We start from the raw sequence: 23,304 nt of genomic DNA on the forward strand, positions 1-23,304 counted from the left end.
TTCGATATTGCTTTTGGATGCTTTAGGCAACGTACAATGACGTTAGGATTATAAAAACATTTTTTCAGTACTTTTGGGACAAGGTTCTTCGATAAGTACTTCTAAATGCTCTTCCACAAGAAATTGGATTCTTCATGAAGAAAATGGAAGCGTTGTTGCATTCTCGTTTTCACCTCTACACTTCCACGTCCACCCCACCTCAGCCGTACAATTGATCCTAATAACCAGTTTGGCACTCACCTCCTCCTACTCCACTGTGTTCCTAGAGCTATTCTTTCCGGAAATGTCGCAATGTTCGCAAAGACGAGCCAAGGGATGAGCATTACTATCTGCATTTTGACAACCATGCTTTTGATTTGTACTGCAAGCTAGAATTTCCAATTGTTCCCAAGATGAACGAATTAACTCGTGTGGTTGGCATTTGTATTGGGCTGGTGTTCCTTACAGTTGCAGATGATACACTCACTTGGGCTAACACCTTCATAATATTCAACCCATCTATGAGAAATAGGGCCGGCCTAGGCCCAGTGCTGGCACGACGACCGTTTGGGGTCTACACGTGACTTATTTTGACGAAAATTTTAGCGATGTTGACGAAAAGAACCATAGTTGCATATTCTGATGAGTTAAGAGATCAATAATCATAAATTTTAAATTGAAGGATTATTAATCTAATTAGGTTAAAGATAAAAAACAATTGCCATAATTTTCTCAAACTGAAAAAAAAAATACACCTGTGTAGGACATAGGAGATAAGAAAGCAATCAAAATGATAAAATAATATGACCCCACGAAAAATAAAGAGAGGAAAAAGAGGAATCTAACTTTCCTTTTGGGCAGAAAGAAGACGACTTCGTTATGGTCTTTCAACACCTAATTATTGCAGCAAATTGAAGAGATCCAAAGCAGTCCAGATCTGTGGATTTTAATGATCTATGGAAACAAGTCCCTTCATCTTCATCATCATCTGAAAACTCCAACGCAGTAAGTTCCTGTTGCAACTATATATGCCAAATCCATTATTTATTTATTTCATTTTTCTTCAAGTTTGTATGTTTTTTAATTAATTATTTCATCAATAACCAGCTATATAATTTGTGCACTTTTCAGGCTTAATTATTCCATCGTTCAGTCTGGATTTGTTGTTCATAAGTGCAAACAAGTGCCCTCATGACCTGATTGACTCCCATGAAACAGCTTCTTGCTACAGATCATGTCCAATATTCGTGCAAGTTCAAGTCTTGAAACGTAGGATTGCAAGGTAATCCCAAAACTGCCCATTTATTTGTTCAACATGTTAAAATTTAAGAAAAATAATGTATACTAATATATGATTTTTGCAATCATATATGGTATGTTTTATTGTGGTTTTTTACTTAAAAGAGTAATGCTAGAAAAACCACATATTTATACTATATTAGTTTATCATTTCATATTTATACACGAATATAGTATAAACATGTGGTTTTTCTAGCATTACTCTTTAAGTAATAAAGCAAAATGAAACATACCATATATGTCATCTCATATTTATTTTTTATTGGAACATACAATATCAAGTTATTAGAGTACTTGGTAGTACTATATTAGGGACTGTATACCTGGCGAGATGGTTATGATGTAGACAACCTTGATCTGAATCCATCCTGTTGCCATCTCTAGTCCCAGGTTGTCACCTCTAGAAATGCTTACCAGGTTGTCATCATTTTAATTTGTGCAGTTGTGACTATTTCTGAGCCCCAACAGATCAAGCTTCCAACTTTCCAAGAAACTAGTTTTTGACTGTTACTCTTCCCGAACGGAGTCAGATTTAACTTCCAATGTAATTTCTTAATGGTCAACTGAATAATACATTAGTTGTTTTTTCATTTTACTTGAACTACTTTTTATTCATTTGTTTCTTCACTTAATTTGTGCAGTTGTGCACCTCAATATTGCTCAAGGACGGTTCGTTCACTATTTCTTCGACTGCTTGGAGTTCTCTTCGCTCTTAACATGGCACTCGGAGAGGTTTTTCTTGCGGCGTTTCTACAGTTGCTGCTCGACAGGTTGACTCGTCGCGAGGTTCTCAACTATTTTGGAAACTTCCGGGGCGTTGGAAAGAAGCTGGACAAGTGGAGGGCCACGTTATCTACAATCGCAGCGGTGCTGAGTGACGCCGAGGAAAGACAACTGACTGACCATCTTGTAAAACTGTGGCTCGATGATCTCAGAGACCTGGCTTATGATGTCGAAGACATGTTGGACAAATTTGCCACTCAAATGTTGAAGCGTATGATAGAGGGACATGTCAGCGCGAGCAACAAGGTGCGGAACTCACTTTTCAAAATTAAATTCAATTGGGATATGAACTCCGAAATGAAGAAGATTACGGAGCGGTTGCAAGACATATCTGCACGGAAAGTTGAGTTTGGTTTGAAAGATACTGGGACATCTGCTAAGGAATCGCGAAGTCTACCAAGTTCAGACGTGTTAGATGAAAAGCTTCTTGTTGGAAGAGATGGTGACAAAGGGAAAATTATTGAATTGTTGTCAAGCAAATACGAGCATGCAGGTGCTGTCAATTTTGGTGTAGTTGCTATAGTTGGCATGGCTGGAGTTGGGAAGACGACAGTTGCTCAACTTGTATTCAACAACAAAGGTGATGGCATGAAGGATTTTGAGCTCAAGATCTGGGTATCTGTGTCCGATGACTTTGATGTGGTGCGAGTGACAAAGGCAATTCTTGAATCAATCACATCCCGACCCGTTAAAGTGGAGGAGTTTAGTAAAATGCAGCATGATTTGAGTGGGCAATTAAGAGGAAAAAAGTTTTTAATTGTTTTAGATGATATCTGGGACAAAGATGACTATGATCTATACGATCTCTGGACAAGACTTAAATCCCCTTTTGGCGTCGGAGCAGGAGGAAGCAAGATAATTGTGACAACCCGTGACAGGAATGTTGCAAAGATTACGGGAGCCGCTGGAGTTCATAATTTGGAGTGTATGGCAGATGATGATTGTATGGAAATATTTGAGCGACACGCGTTCGGGGAAATTAATAACGGAAAACCAGTAAATTATGAGGTAATTCGGACGAAAATTGTTGGAAAATGTTGTGGATTACCATTAGCTGCAAGAACTCTCGGTGGTCTTTTACGTCGCCAAGAAAAAGAAGAGTGGGGAGAAATATTGGACAACAAATTATGGAATCTAGCAGATAAGAGTGGCCTTCTTCCTGTACTAAAGTTGAGCTATCACTATCTTCCATCACATTTGAAGAGGTGTTTTGCCTATTGCTCAATACTTCCAAATGACTATGAATTTGGGGAGAAGCAGCTCGTCCTTTTGTGGATGGCAGAGGGTTTGATTCAACAAAAACATGACGACAATAAACAAATGGAGGATTTGGGCCGCGACTACTTTCGAGAGCTATTAGCAAGGTCGCTGTTTCAAGAATCAAGCAAAAACAATTCACGATATGTAATGCATGACCTCGTTAATGATTTAGCACGATGGGCAGCAGGTGAAATATGTTTTAGATTGGAAGATAAGCAAGGTGATAACTTGCAAAGCACTTGCTTTCGAAGGGCTCGCCATTCGTCTTTCATTGCTGGTCTATTTGATGGAGTTATGAGATTTGAGGACTTTCCAAAAGCTGAACGTTTGCGAACATTCCTGCCACTTTCACTTTCAGATTCCTGGGGATGGTACAAATATTTGTCTCGTAAGGTTACTTTTGAGTTATTACCACAGTTGCAATACTTACGAGTGCTCTCTTTCAATGGCTACGAAATAACTGAGCTGCCAAAGTCAATCGGTGATTTGAGGTTGTTACAGTATCTTGACCTATCCTACACATTGATATCCAGTTTGCCTAAATCAACAAGCACTCTTTACAACTTGCAAACGTTGATATTGGAAGGTTGTTATAAATTGAAGTCATTGCCTGTGGACTTGAGCAATCTAATTAAGTTGCGCCATCTCAACAACTCAGGTGCATCTTCGTTGGAAGGAATGCCTTCGCAACTAGGTCGATTGACGAATCTACAATCACTGCCTCTTTTTGTGGCGAGCGAAGGTAGTGATCAATCTGGGATAAGAGAGATAGGGCGCCTATCACAGCTCCGAGGGACATTGCGCCTCTCAAGATTGGAGAATGTGACCGATGTCGAGGATGCCAGGAGGGCCAACTTGAAATGCAAGGAGAGGCTTGATTCGTTGGTCCTAGAATGGTCTCATTCAAGCGACACAGGAGAAACTGAATCCGCTATGCTTGACATGTTGCAGCCTCATACAAAGATCAAGGAGCTCACCATCAAGAGTTATGCCGGCAAGGAATTTTCATCATGGGTTGGAGGTTCCTTCTTCTCTAATATGGTGCTTGTGTGCTTAGAGGAATGTAACAATTGTTTATCGTTGCCACCTCTCGGACAATTGCCTCAACTCAAAGAGCTTTATATTAGAGGAATGAATGCAGTGGAAAGTGTTGGTGCTGAGTTTTATGGCGAGTGTGTCTTGGCTTTTCCGCTGTTAGAGATTCTCGAGTTTGTGCGTATGCAGCATTGGAAGGTGTGGCTTCCTTTCCAACTGGATCACGGAAGTGGTGTTTTCCCTTGCCTGAAAAGGCTTTCAATCAAAAAATGTTATAAGTTGGAAGGCAAGCTGCCAGAGAAGCTCGATTTGTTAGCCAAACTTGAAATTGTTGAATGTGAGGAATTGGTGGTTTCGATTGCCAACTACAAACAACTTCGTCAAATAAACATTGACGGTTGTAAAGTGTTGAAACATACAGATGCTAAGGTTGAGTTTGAGTTATTAGAGTCCTTGTGGCTTTCAAACATTTCGGAGGTGATGTCTCTGGAAGCAGGGGAATTGTTCAGGAAGGGATTAAAGAAGGTTAGAGATTTGAAGATTAATGGATGTGAGAAGCTGACATCTTCATGGAAGAATGAGGGTAGATTATTGCAGCGGTTGACTAGTCTTGGCCGTTTGGAAATTGAAGATAACTCTCGTCTAGTTGAAGAATTGGGAGAAGAAGCAGAGGAGTTGCTGCAATTGGAAATATTGGAGTGCAAGCTTGAATGTCTGGAGTTAAAAAAGTGCGAAAATCTTTTGAAGCTACCAAAAGGGTTAAATCAGCTGTCGTCTCTTCAAGAGCTTCGCATATATGAATGTTCATCTCTAGTTTCTTTTCCAGATGTTGGTCTGCCACCTTCTCTTAAAGACATCGACATTAGAGAGTGCCATTCGTTGATATATTTTGCAAAATTCCAGATTCCCCAAAATCTCAGAAGAATATTTATAAGTGATTGCAAAAGTTTGAAATCACTAGTAGATGAGGAGGAATGTGAACGACTGGGTTTAATAGCACCGAACGGGTTCTTCAGGGACAACACCAATCACTGCCTTGAATATATTGAGATCTGTATGTGTGAAAATCTGAAATCCTTACCGGATGGCTTATGCCACCTCAGCAATCTTCAAACTCTAATTATTGAGTACTGTGGAAGTCTTGTTTCCATCCCGAGACTGAGTGGGGGGAGAAGACCCTCCAACCTGAGAGAGATCATTATCAGAGATTGCGAGAAATTGGAGGCGTTGCCCGAAGACATGCACAATCTCAACTCTCTTGAGGAATTGACCATCGACTACCGTGAAGGTTTGACTTTTCCTCCCAACCTCACGTGGCTTTCAATTTGCAAGGTCAAGAGCTGTAAGTCATTGTGGGAGTTGGAGTGGGGGTTGCACAGACTCACCTCTCTTAGAAATTTGTGGATAAGTGGTGAAGACCCGGATACGGTGTCGTTTCCACCCGACATGGTACGGATGGAGACGCTCTTCCCCAAATCTCTCACTAGCCTCTCAATAGAAGGCTTCCCGAATCTGAAGAAACTGAGCAGCAAGGGCTTTCAATTCCTCACCTCCCTTCAATTTCTGCGGCTCTTCAATTGTCCAAAGCTAGCATCCATTCCAGAGGAGGGTCTGCCTCCTTCACTAGAGAGACTCTGGATCGATGGGTGTCCAGTGCTAAAAGAGAGATGCCAACCAGGAAAAGGACGCTACTGGCACAAAATATCCCACATCCCTTGCATATGGATAGATTGAAACGAGATATGAAGATGATGGTCCGGGTATCATTTTCTCGAGGAATGTTTTAATATTAATATTATTATTATTAATAATCATGTTTATTCTTGTAAAGTAAAGTAATCCACAATATTTGGTTTGGGTCAAGGTTTTGGGGGTTGAGGAGTGGCTGCTTTGGGAGGCCTTCAATAGGCGACAACTTGGATATTTCTCGGCCAACGTTTATTCTCATGGATTCCTATATTTGCTTTTTTTTATTTTTTATTTTTGGGTAAACAATTGGTATGTTTGCTTGGTCCCTTTTCACTGATTTGTATTATAACTTTATAAATGTGCTACCTTTTCTCCTAGGTATAGAGTTTTTCCCATTCAGTTTTTTCCCAGCAAGATTCTTTTTTTTTCGGGCGTCTCCATCCGTTGCCAATTGGTTTCGGGTTGGATGCTCGAATTGTAATAGAATAAAAGGTATTGTTGTTTTTTTCTTGTCGTTCGTTGTTTGAGTGGGGAATATAATCTTTATACAAATTGCTTCTTGATGGTGTTTATGACTGGTTTCTGTATTTACTTTTAATGCTTAGTATATTAATGGCATCGCGTACTTCCTAAGATTTCATGGTCATGTGTTTGTATGGTTCTGTATGTATGTGTGCGATCTTCATCCCGACTTTGAATGCATAAACTAGCTGGATGGAGAGGTTTTGTTGTTATTGCCTTGCCCAAAACAAGGATTTCATTGAGGGCTAAATAGATTTCTTTTAACTGGGTTAGAGTTCTTATGTGGTCGGCCAAGTGCTTTGTGAAAAATGGATTTATGTTGTCTAAATAGTTGTGTTTCAATTGCCTTTTCTGAGCTTCTTCCTCCCTGTCTGATATCTATTTTCTATCCTTTTTCATAGGATGTTAGCTCCATGGTGACATGGTGTGCTGGTTGCTCTATGTTTGTATATTCTCGTGTTTTTCATTACAATGTTGAACTCAGTGAAATGCTAGTACTTGTACTTCGAGCCTCGACTAGAAAAAAACGTCGCGTGTACTCGGGATTTCTCCGGGATGCCTTGTGATATTCTGACATTGCTGGATGCTGGCTAGAGATGAACATTTTTCCTTCGGTTTGTCTGCTAACTTACAGTCCAAGAAGAAGTTGCTTATCACAACATGTTGCCAATGTTCATGGATATATACAGTTATTTTATTGAGTTTCTTTGAAATTGTTTGTGATATTTTCATGCCAAATAGGACGAGAAGAAAATTTCATATCTCAGTTTTTTAGCTCATAAGATTTATGTCTCTCTCGTCACGAGACTTTTACAATAATTTTTGCTCCTAAAGTCTATCAAAATAATAATATTTTAGTAGAGACTAGTAGTTTATTACTGTAAATTTTGTGTTCAACTGAAAGCAGCAAGAACAATGTGTACGTTTTTCTTTTCTTTTTTCCCAAAGAATTTTTTATCCTCTTCCTCTGCAATCCTTACATGCTGGTTTGGCAGTAAAATAAGAGTTTCAGAGCATAAATTAATATAGCTCTGTGACTAATTAAGTAGTATAACTCCAAAATGGTAAAGCATAATCCATGATAACTTTGGTAAATCTGGTGTCGGCAGGATCATGTTCTTCTTCTTGGTGTTGTTTGGCTCAGGTTGTTTCAGTGTCTTTTACTGTTTTAAATTGATTCTCGATATTATCTACAATGGCCTACAAAAAACTGAACCAAACACCCTCACAAAATAATATCATTGGTGTTGAAAGGGAATATAGCTCAGTTGTTTACCAGCAGTCACCTTTCCACCCGAAGTTTCACGTTTGGTTCCCCCAAAATCGTTCGTATAACCGTGTAGGACATTGGCGATAAGAAAGCGATAAAAAGGAGAACAATATTACCCCGCAAAAATTAAGGATAGAGAAAAAAAAGAGGATTCTAACTTTCTTTATGGGCAGAAAGATGAAGGCTTGTTATATTCAACACGTAATCGTCATAGCAAATTGAAGAGTTGTGAAGTAGTTGTCGTCGAAAGAGGAAGACTTGTTATAGTCTTTCAAGTCAACACCTAATTATCATAGCAAATTGATCTGTAAAGTAGTCTGCAAAAACTCAAATTCCATTTAAACTACCTGTTTTATTAAAGGGATGTGCTATCCATACATCTATTTTTACTTCTCACACACCTCTTATTAACTTTTGTCATTTGATCTACTTCATTTCATGTGATCCAACGGTCGAAAATTAAAAAAGTGTGTGAGAAGTAAAAAGAGATGTGTGGATATCACACCCTTTTACTAAATCCTAAATTGTATAACTCCTTCAAATATATCAACGGCGAATATGGTATATTCTATAAACCATCCGAGAGAGCTCTCAGCAGACAATGACCATATTTAGGGAATGACTAGACACATATAGGGGTGTCATCATGATTAACAATACAATTTATGTTTAAGTTTCTCTCCACGTACATCGTGTTAACTTAGTTTTTGTACTTTCCTAGCATTTTCGGGTTCGTGCATTTTCAGCTTTTGGGTAGTGGAAAAGTCAAGTTGCTGGGAGACTTATTAGTAAAAAGCAAATTCACACGGCAGGACATAAATCTAAAATCACTTGCTCAATGTTGTTTGACTTGTTTCTTTTCTTTAACAGCTAGATGTTCATTAATTATATGTTAATAAAACTTGCTCTTCATCTTCAATTGATCTAATATAGCTCTGTGACTAATTAAGTATAGCTACAAGATGGTAAACAATAATCCATGGTAACTTTTTGTAGGATCAAGTTCTTCTTTGTGTTGTGTGGCTCAGGCTGTTTGAGTCTTTTACTATTTTAAATTTGTTGTCTCAACATTATCTACAATGGCCTAAAAATTTGAACCAATCACCCTCTCAATATAATATAGGGTGTGCTATCCATACACCCATTTTTACTTCTTACACATCTCTTGTTAATTTATATCATTTGATCTTCTTCAATCCATCTGATCCGACGGTCGAAATTTATAAAGGTGTGTGAGAAGTAAAAAAAAATATGTAGATATCATACCCCTATAATATAATCGGTATTGCAAAAAAAAAAAAGCAACTCAGTTGTTTACGAGGAATCATCCTTCCACCCTAAATTACGTGTTCGGTTCCTCATCTCCCAAAATCGTTGTATAAAGGAAAATAAAAAGTATAACCGTGTAGGACATGGAAGATAAGAAAGCAATTAAAAAAAGATAAAACAACATGACCCCACAAAAAAATAAAGAGTAAACATTTTTCCTTCAGTTTGTCTACTAATTTACCGTACTAGAAAAAGTTGCTTATCGCAACATGTTGCCAATGTTCATGGATATGTACAGTTAACTTAATGAGTTTCTATGAAAATGCTGTTGATATTTTCGTGCCACATGTTGAGTGCATCATCTATTTGTTCTAGCCTTAATTTCTAGTTGCCCTCCAACTATCAACGTTGCTTTGCTTAATTGCAAACCTTTCATCTCTTATTGCGCTTTCTTCTCACATCTCCATAGGTTGAGAAGAAAATTGCATATCTCGGTTTTATAGCTCTAATAAAATTTATATCTCTCTTGTTACGAAACTTTTACAATAAGTTTTCCTCCCATGGTCTATCAAAATAATAATATTTCAGTAGAGACTATCTATTACCATAAATTTTGTGCAATTGAAGGCAGCGAAAACAATACCTTTTTATTTTATTTTTTCTCAAAGATTTTTTTTGGTTATTTTCCTCTGCAACCCTTGAGTTTCAACCCACTTTATTTGTAAGAGTAAGGAGAACAAATTTTTAAACTAAATTTTGTAAATAAAATGATATGCCATCAATAGAAAACAAGTACTTTAATTAATACTTGAATAACTTGGTCTCCCTAGCATTATCCTCCTTAAAATAATGGCAAACTAATTTTTTTTGTTTTTTTTTATTTTTTACGAATGATAAAATAATCTATATTAACCTGTTGTTTTGTCTTTTTTTTTTCTTTTTATGATCGATAGGGCAATAAACTATTATTTTGCCATTTATTAAAGAGTAAACGAAGTTTTTGAGGTCTTTTAAATACCAATTCCAATAAAACTTTCAGTGTAAGTAACAAGATTTTTAGTTTGCATACTAAAGAAAAAGTTAACCAAAATAAATCTACAAAGATTACTATATAGAATTCAAAATAATTATACGATTGCCATTTTTTTTCGACCGGGCAACTGTATTCCCAACGACCTTACCCGTACAGTCAATCTTAATAACCAGATTTCCACTAACCTCCTTGTACTCCATTGTGTGCGCATACATGAGCCAAAGGGAGGAGCATTACTATTTGCATTCTGATAAATAACCATGATTTTTTATGAATATTGCAGACTAGAATTTCCAATCATTCTCAAGGGAGAATGGGTCAATCATGACATCGTGGCTAAGAATACAATTTCAGATTTTTACTTCTCATACATTCTTTGTTAACTTTTATCCCTTGATATATTTCAATTTATCCGATCCGACGGTCGAAAATTAAAAGGATGTGTGAGAAGTAAAAGAAGTGTGTGAATATCACACCCCTTTACTAAATCCTAAATTGTATAACTCCTTCAAATATATCAAGGGCGAATATGGTATCTTCTGTAAATCATCCGGTAGAGCTCTCAACAAGCAATGATCATATTTAAGAAATGACTAGACACATGTTAGGACGTTATCGTGACATCATGGGTTAACAATGCAATTTGAGTTTAAATTTCTCTTCACATATATCGCGTTACCTTAGTTTTTCTACTTTCCTAGCATGTTCGGGTTCGTGCATTTTCAGCTTTTGGATAGTAGAAGGATCAAGTTGCTGGGAGACTTATTAGCAAAAAAGCAGATTCACACGGCAATACATAAGTCTAAAATTACTTGTCACTAATTCAATTCTACCGAGTTTAGTTTGTCTCTCTTAATCTTCAAACTTAACATAATAAACTAGTAATTTCACTTCATGAAAATCTTGCTCATTGTTGTTTGACTTGTTTCCTTTCTTTAACAGCTAGATGTTCATTAATTATATGTTAATAAAACTTGCTCTTCATCTTCAATTGATCTAATATAGCTCTGACTAATTAAGTAGCATAACTACAAGATGGTAAACAATAATCCATGGTAACTTTTTGTAGGATCAAGTTCTTCTTCTTTGTGTTGTGTCACTCAGGCTGTTTGAGTCTTTTACTATTTTAAATTTGTTGTCTCAACATTATCTACAATGGCCTAAAAATTTGAACGAATCACCCTCTCATTATAATATAGGGTGTGCTAAACCCTATTCATACACCTATTTTTACTTCTTACACATCTCTTGTTAATTTATATCATTTGATATTCTTCAATCCATCCGATCCGACGGCCGAAATTTATAAGAGTGTGTGAGAAGTGAAAAAAAAATGTAGATATCATACCCCTATAACATAATCGGTATTGCAAGAAATGCAACTAAGTTGTTTACGAGCAATCATCCTTCCACCCTAAATTACGTGTTCGGTTCCTCATCTCCCAAAATCGTTCATATAAAGGAAAATAAAAAGTATAACCGTGTAGGACATGGAAGATAAGAAAGCAATTAAAAAAAAATAAAACATGACCCCACGAAAAAATAAAGAGTAAACATTTTTCCTTCAGTTTGTCTACTAATTTACCGTCCTAGAAAAAGTTGCTTATCGCAACATGTTGCTAAGGTTCATGGATATGTACAGTTAACTTAATGAGTTTCTATGAAAATGTCGTTGATATTTTCGTGCCACATGTTGAGTGCATCATCTATTTGTTCTAGCCTTAATTTCTAGTTGCCCTCCAACTATCAACGTTGCTTTGCTTAATTGCAAACCTTTCATCTCTTATTGTGCTTTCTTCTCAGTATTCTCACATCTCCATAGGTTGAGAAGAAAATTGCATATCTCCGTTTTATAGCTCTAATAAGATTTATATCTCTCTTGTTACGAAACTTTTACAATAAGTTTTCCTCCCATGGTCTATCAAAATAATAATATTTCAGTAGAGACTATCTATTACCATAAATTTTGTGCAATTGAAGGCAGCGAAAACAATACCTTTTTATTTTATTTTTTCTCAAAGAATTTTTTTGGTTATTTTCCTCTGCAACCCTTGAGTTTCAACCCACTTTATTTGTAAGAGCAAGGAGAACAAATTTTTAAACTAAATTTTGTAAATAAAATGATATGTCACTAATAGAAAACAAGTACTTTAATTAATACTTGAATAACTTGGTCTCCCTAGCATTATCCTCGTTAAAATAATGGCAAACTAATTTATTTATTTATTTTTTTTACGAACGATAAAATAATCTATATTAACCTATTGCTTCGTCTTTTTTTTTTTTTCTTTTTATGATCGATATGGCAATAAACTATTATTTCCCCTTTTATTAAAGAGTACTAAAAAAAACGAAGGTTTTGAGGTCTTTTAAATACCAATTCCAATAAAACTTTCAGTGTAAGTAACAAGATTTTTAGTTTACATACTAATGAAAAAGTTAACCAAAATAAATCTACAAATATTACTATATAGAATTCAAAATAATTATACGATTGCCATTTTTTTTCGACCGGGCAACTGTATTCCCAACGACCTTACCCGTACAATCAATCTTAATAACCAGATTTCCACTAACCTCCTTGTACTCCATTGTGTTCGCATACATGAGCCAAAGGGAGGAGCATTACTATTTGCATTCTGATAAATAACCATGATTTTTTATGAATATTGCAGACTAGAATTTCCAATCATTCCCAAGGGAGAATGGGTCAATCATGACATCGTGGCTAAGAATACAATTTCAGATTTAAGTTTCTCTGCACATACATCACGTTAACTTAGTTTTTTCTACCTTTCTAGCATGTTCTTTTTCGTGCATTTTTAGCTTTTGAATATTGACTTATTAGTGAAAAAGAAAATCACATGACGAATACATAAGTCTAAAATTACTTGTCACTAATTCAGTCACCAAGCTTAAGTCGTCTATCTTAATCTTCAAAATTAACACAATAAGCTAGTAATTTCACCTCATGAAAATATTGCTCAATGTTGTTTGACTTGTTTTCTTTCTTAAACATTTGGATGCTCATTAATTATATGCTAATAAAACTTGCTCTTCATCTTCAAATGGTTCATAATCCAATACAGCTCTGTTACTAATTAAGTAGCATGACTACAAGTCTACAAGATGGCAAAGCATAATCCACGGTAACTTTGGTAAACCAAGTGTCGGTAGGATCATTTTCTTCTTCTTTGTGTTGTGTGGCTCAGGTTTTTTCAGAGTCTTTTACAATTTTAAATTGATTGTCTCTACATTATCTGCTACGGCCTACAAACAATTGAAACAATCACCCTCCCAAAGTAATATGATCGGTGTTGCAGGGGATTGTAGGTTTAGTTGTTTACAAGCAGATATTTTTTATTTTTTTAGTATATCGATATTTTTTAATTTTTTTAGTACATCAATATTTTTTATATTAAGGAATAAAATAAGTTTGGCTGAGCCACACAATGAGTAGTTTAATTTGATATCAAATTCGTCATCCACGAGATTCGAACCTAAGATCTCTACTTCTAAGTGAAGAGAAATATCGCTAGATCGTAGTACTAAGTGGCGCAAGCAGTCATTTTTTTGTTAAGAATAAATCTCATATTTAATGAAATGAGAGACTTTGTATGTTCTTATAATAAGTAGTTGAGGTACTTTCCCTATTGTCAATTATTTTTATGGTGAAACTTCAATCTTTTTTATGGTATCAGAACAAATTGTGTGGCTCAGGCTGTTTGAGAGTCTCAACATTATCTACAATGGCCTAAAAATTTGAGCCAATCACCTTCTCAAAATAATATAATCGGTATTGCAAGAAAGGCAACTCAGTTGTTTACGACCAATCACCCTTCCACCCTAAATTGCGTGTTTGGTTCCTCATCTTCCAAAAACTATTAGTTTAAGTAACATAATTTTCAGTTTAGGTATCAGAACAAGTTGTGTGGCTCAGGCTGTTTAAGTGTTTGGGAATTGGGATCTTATAAATACCAATTTCAATACAACGATTAGTTTAAGTAACATAATTTTCAGTTTAGGTACCAATGAAAAAATCAACTAAAATAATTTTATAAATACTATTATAATTCAAAATAATTATATAATTGCCGCGTTTTCCGACCAGCCAACTGTTCGCAACCACCTAACCCTTACAATCAATCTTAATAACGAGGTTTCGACTAACCTCCTTGTACTGCGTTATAAACGCATACATGAGCCAAGGGAGAAGCATTACTATTTTTGCATTATGATAAATAACCATGATTTTGATGGGTAATGTAGACTAGAAATTCCAATCATTCCCAATGGAGAATGGTTCAATATGACCTAGAGACTACAAGAACTCAAATTCCTTTTTTGTTATCTTCTGTAAACCATTCATTTGAGGAATGACTAGACGCATGTTGGGGCGCCATCATGACTTCATGGGTGAACAATAAAATTTCGCGTTTAAGTTTCTCTCCACATACATCGCGTTCACTTTGTTTTTCTATTTTCCTAGCATGTTCTGGTTCGTGCATTTTCAATTTTTGGATAGTGAAAATGTCAAGTTGGTAGCAGATTGACACGGCGAAGACGTAAGTTTAAAATTCATTGTCACTAATTCAATTTACCAAGCTTAATTGGTCTCTCTTAACCTACAAAATTGTCATAATAAGCTAGTAATTTCACTTCATGAAAATCTTGCTCAATGTTGTTTGATTTGTTTCCCTTCCTAGTCATCGAGTTGTTCGTTAATTATATGCTAATAATACTTGCTGTTCATCTTCAAATGGATCATAAATTAATATAGATCTGTGACTAATTAAGTAGTATAACTCCAAAATGGTAAAGCATAATCCATGATAACTTTTGTAAATCTGGTGTTGGCAGGATCATGTTCTTCTTCTTTGTGTTATGTGGCTCAGGTTGTTTCAAAATCTTTTACTGTTTTAAATTGATTCTCTATATTATCTTCAATGGCCTACAAAAACATTGAACCAAACACCCTCACAAAAAGGAAGGGGTTCTCTCCGGATCCATTCCACTTAATCCTCCTTATCAAATAATACGTATCCTTAAAATTTGATCCAACGGCTAAAAACACGGATCTACTTTAAAAGTTATAAGTTTACCAGCAGTCACTCTTCCAGCCGAAGTTTCAGTTCCCCCCAAAATTGTTCATATAAAGGAAATGAATAAGTATAAGGGAGTTTTAACGAAAAACCCGTGGTACTGTTCATTTTAACGAAAAATCATATTTTTACACTAAAAAGTCAAATCTAGTACTATTTATTTTGCTTTTTATTTTATCTTTATCGTTAAAATTCAACCATTTTAAATTATTTTTATTAGTTTTCTTAAAATATAACCGTGTAGGATATTGTCAATAAGAAAGCAATAAAAAAGAAAACAATATGACCCCACTAAAAATAAAAAGAGGGAGAAAAAAAAGAGGAATCTTTCTTTCTTTATGGGCAGAAAGATAAGGCTTGTTATAGTCTTTCAACACGTAATCGTCATGGCAAATTGAAGAGCTCTAAAGTAGTTGTCGTCGAAAGAGGAAGACTTGTTGCAGTCCTTCAAGTCAACACCTAATTCCATGTAAACTACCTATTTTACTAAAGGGACTTACCATTTACACATCTATTTTTAGTTCTTACACTTTTTTTTTACTTCTCACATACTACTTATTAAATTCTGTCATTTGATCTACTTCAATTTATCTAATATGACGGCCAAAAATTAAAAAAGTATATGAGAAGTGAAAATGAATGTATAAATATCACACCCCTTTACTAAATCCTAAATTGTATAACTCCTTCAAATATATCAACGACGAATATGGTATCTTTTGTAAATCATCCGGTAGAGTTCTCGGCAGGTAATGACCATATTTAGGGAATGACTAGACATATGTAGGGGTGTCATCATAACACCATGGGTTAACAATACAATTTGTGTTTAAGTTTCTCTCCATGTGCATCGTGTTAATTTAGTTTTTGTACTTTCCTAGCATATTCGGGTTCATGCATTTTCAGCTTTTGGGTAGTGAAAAAGTCAAGTTGCTGGGCAACTTACTAGTAAAAAGCAAATTCACACGGCAGGACATAAATCTAAAATTACTTGCTCAATGTTGTTTGACTTGTTTCCTTTCTTTAATAGCCAGATGTCCATTAATTATATGCTAATAAAACTTGCTCTTCATCTTCAATTGATCTAAATATGGCTCTGTGACTAATTAAGTAGTATAACTACAAGATGGTAAACAATAATCCATGGTAACTTTTTGCAGGATCATTTTCTTCTTCTTTGTGTTGTGTGGCTCAGGGTGTTTGAGTCTCAAGATTATCTACAATGGCCTATAAAATTGAACCAATCACCCTTTCAAAATAAAATAATCGGTGTTGCAAGGAAATGCAACTTAGTTGTCTACGAGCAATCACTCCTCCACACTGAGTTGCGTGTTTGGTTCCTCATCTCCCAAAATCGTTCGTATAAAGGAAAAGAAAAAGTATAACCGTGTGGGACAAAGGAGATAAGAACGCAATTAAAAAGATAAAACAACATGACCCCATGAAAAAATAAAGATTATAGCTGCATATTTCAATGAGTTAAGAGACAAATAATTATGAATTTTTAATTAAAAGATCATTATTATAATTTGGTTAAAGTTGAGAAACTATTACCACAATTTTCTCCAAATGAAAAAAAAAAATATAACCGTGTAAGACGTAGGAGATAAGAAAGCAATCAAAATGATAAAACAAGGGATGCGATATTCACACACCTTATTTTACTTCTCACACATTTTTTTAATTTTTCGGTCGTCGGATCGGATGAATTGAAGAAGATCAACAAACAAAAATTATCAAAGATTGTATAAGAAGGAAAATAAGGTGTGTGAATAACATATTCCTAAAACAATATGACCCCACGAAAATTAAAGAGAGAGGTAAAGAGGAATCTAACTTTCCTTTTGGGCAGAAAGAAGGAGACTTCGTTATGGTCTTTCAACATCTAATTATCGCAGCAATAACCAGCTACATAATTTGTGCACTTTTTGTAAAACCCCACCCCCAAATTATCGTAATTTCTTTTGTTTCCCTAAAAAGTTCGTGAAGTTTACATTTTAGTCCCCATCCATTTGCCCCATCCGGATCACTTTTCAGATTTTCCCTTAAATCCTCAACCATCACTTTTCAGATTCTCTCTCTCTCTCTCTCTCTCTCGGACTCTCTCCCCGATCGAACCCGCACACACCCACGCACACCCAAAGTGGCACCCCGGCAACACCACCACCACCCTCACGCTCGCGAGGATCTCCCCTCCCTCTTCCCCGTCTCAGTGAAGCTCGGTGAAGCCCAGAAACCCAGGAGATCTCCGGCGAAACCCCGTGACTCTCCAGCGAAAATCCGGCCACTTCCCGGCCACCACTCGTCGTGAAACAGGTACCAATCTCTTCCTCTCACCTCTACCTTCGTTTTGGCACTTAAATCGTAGACTAGGGTGGCGTCGTCCGGAGCTAGGAAGCTCCGGCCTCCTTTTCCCGGCGAGAAACAAACCCAGGCCCTGCGGGCCGTGTCCCAACTTCGGGCCTTTGGCCCGCTACAACCTACACCCAACCCTTGTAACTACACAGGCCTTCGGGCCAAGTCACACGGGCCCTTGGCCCAATACTTGGGCCGGGCCTTAAGCCCAAACTCCTCAACTCTCTAAACCCTAAACCCTAAACCCTTTAGAACTAACTGCCCGTTTATTTGTTCAACATGTTAAAATTTAAGAAAAACAATGTATACTAATATATGATTTTTGCAATCGTATATAGTATGTTTTATTGTGCTTTATTATTTAAAGGGTAGTGCTAGAAAAATCACATATTTATATAATAAATTGACGTGACATGTATATCTTACTTGCCACATCAGATGGTACATAAATATGAACAAAAATACGTGATCTTCCTAACATTTTCCTAGTAAGTAATATTATGTGGTGTGTTTTATTGTGCTTTATACATGCAATATCAAGTTTTTTATTTTATTTTTTATTGGAGTCCATTAATTGTCACCTCTAGAAATGCTTACTAGGAGTCCATTAATTGATTATTTCACTTTTACTATAAATTTGTATATAATTGCACAGGCATCAATAATTAGTTCTCATCATTTTAATTTGTGCAGTTGTGAGTATTTCTGAGTCTCAACGGGTCAAGCTTCCAAATTTCCAAGGAACAAGTCTTTGACCGTTGATCTTCCCTTCGTTGAGTCTGTATTTGTTGATCACAAGCAAAGTTAGATTTGAACTTCCATGTAAGTTCTTATTATTTATTTGAATAATACATTAGTTGTTTTTCATTTTATTTGAACCACTTTTTATTCATTTGTTTGTTCACTTAATTTGTACAGTTCTGCACCTCAATATTGCTCAAAAGCGGTTCGGTCTTTCGTTGATTGCTCGGAGTAATCCTCGCTCTTAACATGGCACTCGGAGAGGTTTTTCTTGCGGCGTTTCTACAGTTGCTGCTCGACAGGTTGACCCCTCGCGAGATTCTTGAGTACTTGGGCAATTTCCGGGGCGTCGGACAGAAGCTGGAGAAGTGGAGGACCACGTTGTCTACAATTGGAGCGGTGCTGAGCGACGCTGAGGAAAGGCAACTGACTGAAGGTGGTGTGAAACTGTGGCTGGATGATCTCAGAGACCTGGCTTATGATATCGAAGACATGTTGGACAAATTTGCCACTCAAATGTTGAAGCGCATGATAGAGGGACGTGATCAAGCCAGCCCAAGCAGGAAGATACGGAGATCATTTTATAAAGTTAAATTGAGTTTTGATATGAACTCCGAAATGAAGAAGATTACGAAGCGGTTGCAAGACATATCTGAACGGAAAGACAAGTTTGGCTTGAAAGATACTGGGACGTCTGCTAAGGAATCGCGAAGTCTACCAAGTTCAGACGTGTTAGATGAAAAGCTTCTTGTTGGAAGAGATGGTGACAAAGGGAAGATTATTGAATTGTTGTCAAGAAAATACGAGCATGCAGGTGCTGTCAATTTTGGTGTAGTTGCTATAGTTGGCATGGCCGGAGTTGGGAAGACGACACTTGCTCAACTTGTATTCAACAACAAAGATGATGCCATGAAGGATTTTGAGCTCAAGGTCTGGGTATCTGTGTCCGATGACTTCGATGTGGTGCGAGTGACAAAGGCAATTCTTGAATCAATCACATCCCGACCCGTTCAAGTGGAGGAGTTTAGTAAAATGCAGCATGATTTGAGTGAGCAATTAAGAGGAAAAAAGTTTTTAATTGTTTTAGATGATATCTGGGACAAAGATGACTATGATCTATACGATCTCTGGACAAGACTTCAATCCCCTTTTGGCGTCGGAGCAGGAGGAAGTAAGATAATTGTGACAACCCGTGACAGGAATGTTGCAAAGATTACGGGAGCCGCTGGAGTTCATAATTTGGAGTGTATGGCAGATGATGATTGTATGGAAATATTTGAGCGACACGCGTTCGGGGAAATTAATAACGGAAAACCAGTAAATTATGAGGTAATTCGGACGAAAATTGTTGGAAAATGTTGTGGATTACCATTAGCTGCAAGAACTCTCGGTGGTCTTTTACGTCGCCAAGAAAAAGAAGAGTGGGGAGAAATATTGGACAACAAATTATGGAATCTAGCAGATAAGAGTGGCCTTCTTCCTGTACTAAAGTTGAGCTATCACTATCTTCCATCACATTTGAAGAGGTGTTTTGCCTATTGCTCAATACTTCCAAATGACTATGAATTTGGGGAGAAGCAGCTCGTCCTTTTGTGGATGGCAGAGGATTTGATTCAACAAAAACATGACGACAATAAACAAATGGAGGATTTGGGCCGCGACTACTTTCGAGAGCTATTAGCAAGGTCGCTGTTTCAAGAATCAAGCAAAAACAATTCACGATATGTAATGCATGACCTCGTTAATGATTTAGCACGATGGGCAGCAGGTGAAATATGTTTTAGATTGGAAGATAAGCAAGGTGATAACTTGCAAAGCACTGGCTTTCGAAGGGCTCGCCATTCGTCTTTCATTGCTGGTCAATTTGATGGAGTTATGAGATTTGAGGACTTTCCAAAAGCTGAACGTTTGCGAACATTCCTGCCACTTTCACTCTCAGATTCCAGTTGGGGCCGTAATTTGTCTCGTCAGGTTACCTTTGATTTATTGCCAAAATTGCAGTACTTGCGGGTGCTCTCTTTCAATGGCTACAAAATAACTGAGCTGCCGAAGTCAATCGGTGATTTGAGGTTGTTACAGTATCTTGACCTATCCTACACATTGATAACCAGTTTGCCCAAATCAATAAGCACTCTTTACTACTTGCAAACATTGATTTTGGAAGGTTGTCATGAATTGAACTCATTGCATGCGGACTTGAGCAATCTAATTAAGTTGCGCCATCTCAACAACTCAGGTGCATATTCGTTGGAAGGAATGCCTTTGCAACTAGGTCAATTGACGAATCTACAATCACTGCCTCTTTTTGTGGCGAGCGAAGGTAGTGATCAGTCAGGGATAAGAGAGATAGGGCCCCTATTGCATCTCCGAGGGACATTGTGCCTCTCAAGATTGGAGAATGTGACTGATGTCGAGGATGCCAGGACGGCCAACTTGAAATGCAAGGAGAGGCTTGATTCGTTGGTCCTAGAATGGTCTCGTTCAAGGGGCACGAGAGAAACAGAATCCGCTGTGCTTGACATGTTGCAGCCTCATACAAAGATCAAGGAGCTCACCATCAAGAGGTACGCCGGCAAGGAATTTTCATCATGGGTTGGAGGTTCTTTCTTCTCTAATATGGTGCTTGTGCGCTTAGAGGAATGTAACAATTGTTTATCGTTGCCACCTCTCGGACAATTGCCTCATCTCAAAGAGCTTTATATTAGAGGAATGAATGCAGTGGAAAGTGTTGGTCATGAGTTTTATGGCGAGTGTGTCTTGGCTTTTCCGCTGTTAGAGATTCTCGAGTTTGTGGATATGCAGCATTGGAAGGTGTGGCTTCCTTTCCAACTGGATCACGGAAGTGGTGTTTTCCCTTGCCTGAAAAGGCTTTCAATCGAAAAATGTTCCCATTTGGAAGGTAAGCTGCCAGAGAACCTCGATTTGTTAGCCGAACTTGAAATTGTTGAATGTGAGGAATTGGCGGTTTCGATTGCCAACTACAAACAACTTCGTCAATTAAATATTAAGGGTTGTAAAGTATTCGTGCATACAGATGCTAAGGTTGAGTTTGAGTTATTAGAGTCCTTGTGCCTTTCAAACATTTCGGAGGTGATGTCTCTGCAAACAGGGGAATTGTTGAGGAAGGGATTAAGCAAGGTTAGAGATTTGAAGATTAATGGATGTGAGAAGCTGATGTCGTCATTGAAGAATGAGGGTAGATTATTGCAGCTGTTGACTTGTCTTGGCCGTTTGGAAATTGAAGACAACTCTGCCCTAGTTGAAGAATTGGGAGAAGAAGCAGAGGAGTTGCTGCAATTGGAAATATTGGAATGCAAGCTTGAATGTCTGGAGTTTAAAAAGTGCGAAAATCTTTTGAAGCTACCAAAAGGGTTAAATCAGCTGTCGTCTCTTCAAGAGCTTCGCATACACGAATGTTCACGTTTAGTTTCTTTTCCAGATGTTGGTCTGCCACCTTCTCTTAAAGACATCGACATTAGAGAGTGTCATTCATTGATATATTTTGCAAAATTCCAGATTCCCCAAAATCTCAGAAGAATAATTATAGGAAATTGCAAAAGTTTGAAATCACTAGTAGATGAGGAGGAATGTGAACGACTGGGTTTAATAGCACCGAACGGGTTCTTCAGCGACAACACCAATCACTGCCTTGAACGTATTATGATCTGGAATTGCCAAAATCTGAAATCCTTACCGGATGGCTTATGCCACCTCAGCAATCTTCAAACTCTAATTATTAGGAACTGTGGAAGTCTTGTTTCCATCCCGAGACTGAGTGGGGGGAGAAGACCCTCCAACCTGAGAGAGATGGAGATCTATGAATGCGAGAAATTGGAGGCGTTGCCCGAAGGTATGCACAATCTCAACTCTCTTGAGGAATTGAGGATCCACTACCGTGAAGGTTTGACTTTTCCTCCCAACCTCACGTTGCTTGTAATTTGGAAGGTCAAGAGCTGTAAGTCATTGTGGGAGTTGGAGTGGGGGTTGCACAGACTCACCTCTCTTGCATACTTGGAAATCAATGGTGAAGACCCGGATACGGTGTCGTTTCCACCCGACATGGTACGGACGGAGACGCTTTTCCCCAAATCTCTCACTAACCTCTCAATAGAAGGCTTTCCGAATCTGAAGAAACTGAGCAGCAAGGGCTTTCAATTCCTCACCTCCCTTCAATCTCTGCAACTCTGGGATTGTCCAAAGCTAGCATCCATTCCAGAGGAGGGTCTGCCTCCTTCACTAGAGAAACTTGTCATCCATAGGTGTCCAGTGCTAAAAGAGAGATGCCAACCAGGAAAAGGACGCTACTGGCACAAAATATCCCACATCCCTTGCATAAGGATAGATTGGAAGCTGATTTGAAGCTGATGGTCCAGGTATCATTTTCTCGAGGAATGTTTTAATATTAATATTATTATTATTAATAATCATGTTTATTCTTGTAAAGTAAAGTAATCCACAATATTTCTCGGCCGACGTTTCTTCTCCCGGATTCCTATATTTGCATTTTTTTTTGGGGGTAATCGATTGCTGTGTTTGCTTGGTCCCTTTTAAACTGATTTGTATTATAACTTTATAAATGTGCTACTCTTTCTCCTAAGTTTGGAGTTTTTCCCATTCAGTTTTCTCCCAGCAAGATTTTAACCAGGCCACTTAAACCGAATCTTTTAATTTATTTTAGCAAATTTTAACTTATGAGCTAGTAATGCATTTTATTTAAGGAAAACTAAAGAAAATAATTTGAAAACTTTGAGTTTTAACAATAACGACAAAATAAAGGGTAAAATGAATAGTATCAAGTTTGACTTTTTAGTGTAAAAATGTGATTTTTCGTTAAAATGAACAGTACCGTAAGCTTATCGTTAAAACTCTCTTTTATTTAATGCATCGAGAATAAGCAATCAACAAAGAAATGGAAATGCAAGGGGCTCGTTGCTCAAGTTGTGTTGTCTCTAGCATCTAAATGATGA

At 37.2% G+C, this 23,304-nt stretch overlaps 1 protein-coding gene and 1 long non-coding RNA gene across 2 annotated transcripts; both read left to right on the top strand.

The window, feature by feature from the left end:
- The first annotated feature begins 779 nt into the window (after nt 1-779).
- On the top strand, nt 780-22,934 carry LOC103967860 (putative disease resistance protein RGA3). The gene is made up of 5 exons (XM_048570065.1): nt 780-984; nt 1,111-1,261; nt 1,721-1,822; nt 1,920-3,660; nt 20,258-22,934. Exons 4-5 carry the CDS (start codon nt 1,996-1,998, stop codon nt 22,694-22,696), a joined length of 4,104 nt encoding a protein of 1,367 aa, XP_048426022.1. The 5' UTR covers nt 780-984; nt 1,111-1,261; nt 1,721-1,822; nt 1,920-1,995; the 3' UTR covers nt 22,697-22,934.
- On the top strand, nt 17,283-18,716 carry LOC125468239. Its single transcript, XR_007253015.1, has 3 exons — nt 17,283-17,557; nt 18,290-18,418; nt 18,515-18,716. It is a non-coding gene; the product is annotated as an uncharacterized LOC125468239 (long non-coding RNA).
- Nucleotides 22,935-23,304: the final 370 nt, after the last annotated feature.

Source organism: the organism of the source record quoted next, unplaced genomic scaffold (genome assembly GCF_019419815.1).
Source record: "Pyrus x bretschneideri cultivar Hongxiangsu unplaced genomic scaffold, Pyrus_bretschneideri_v1 Contig51, whole genome shotgun sequence".
NCBI lineage: Eukaryota > Viridiplantae > Streptophyta > Magnoliopsida > Rosales > Rosaceae > Pyrus > Pyrus x bretschneideri.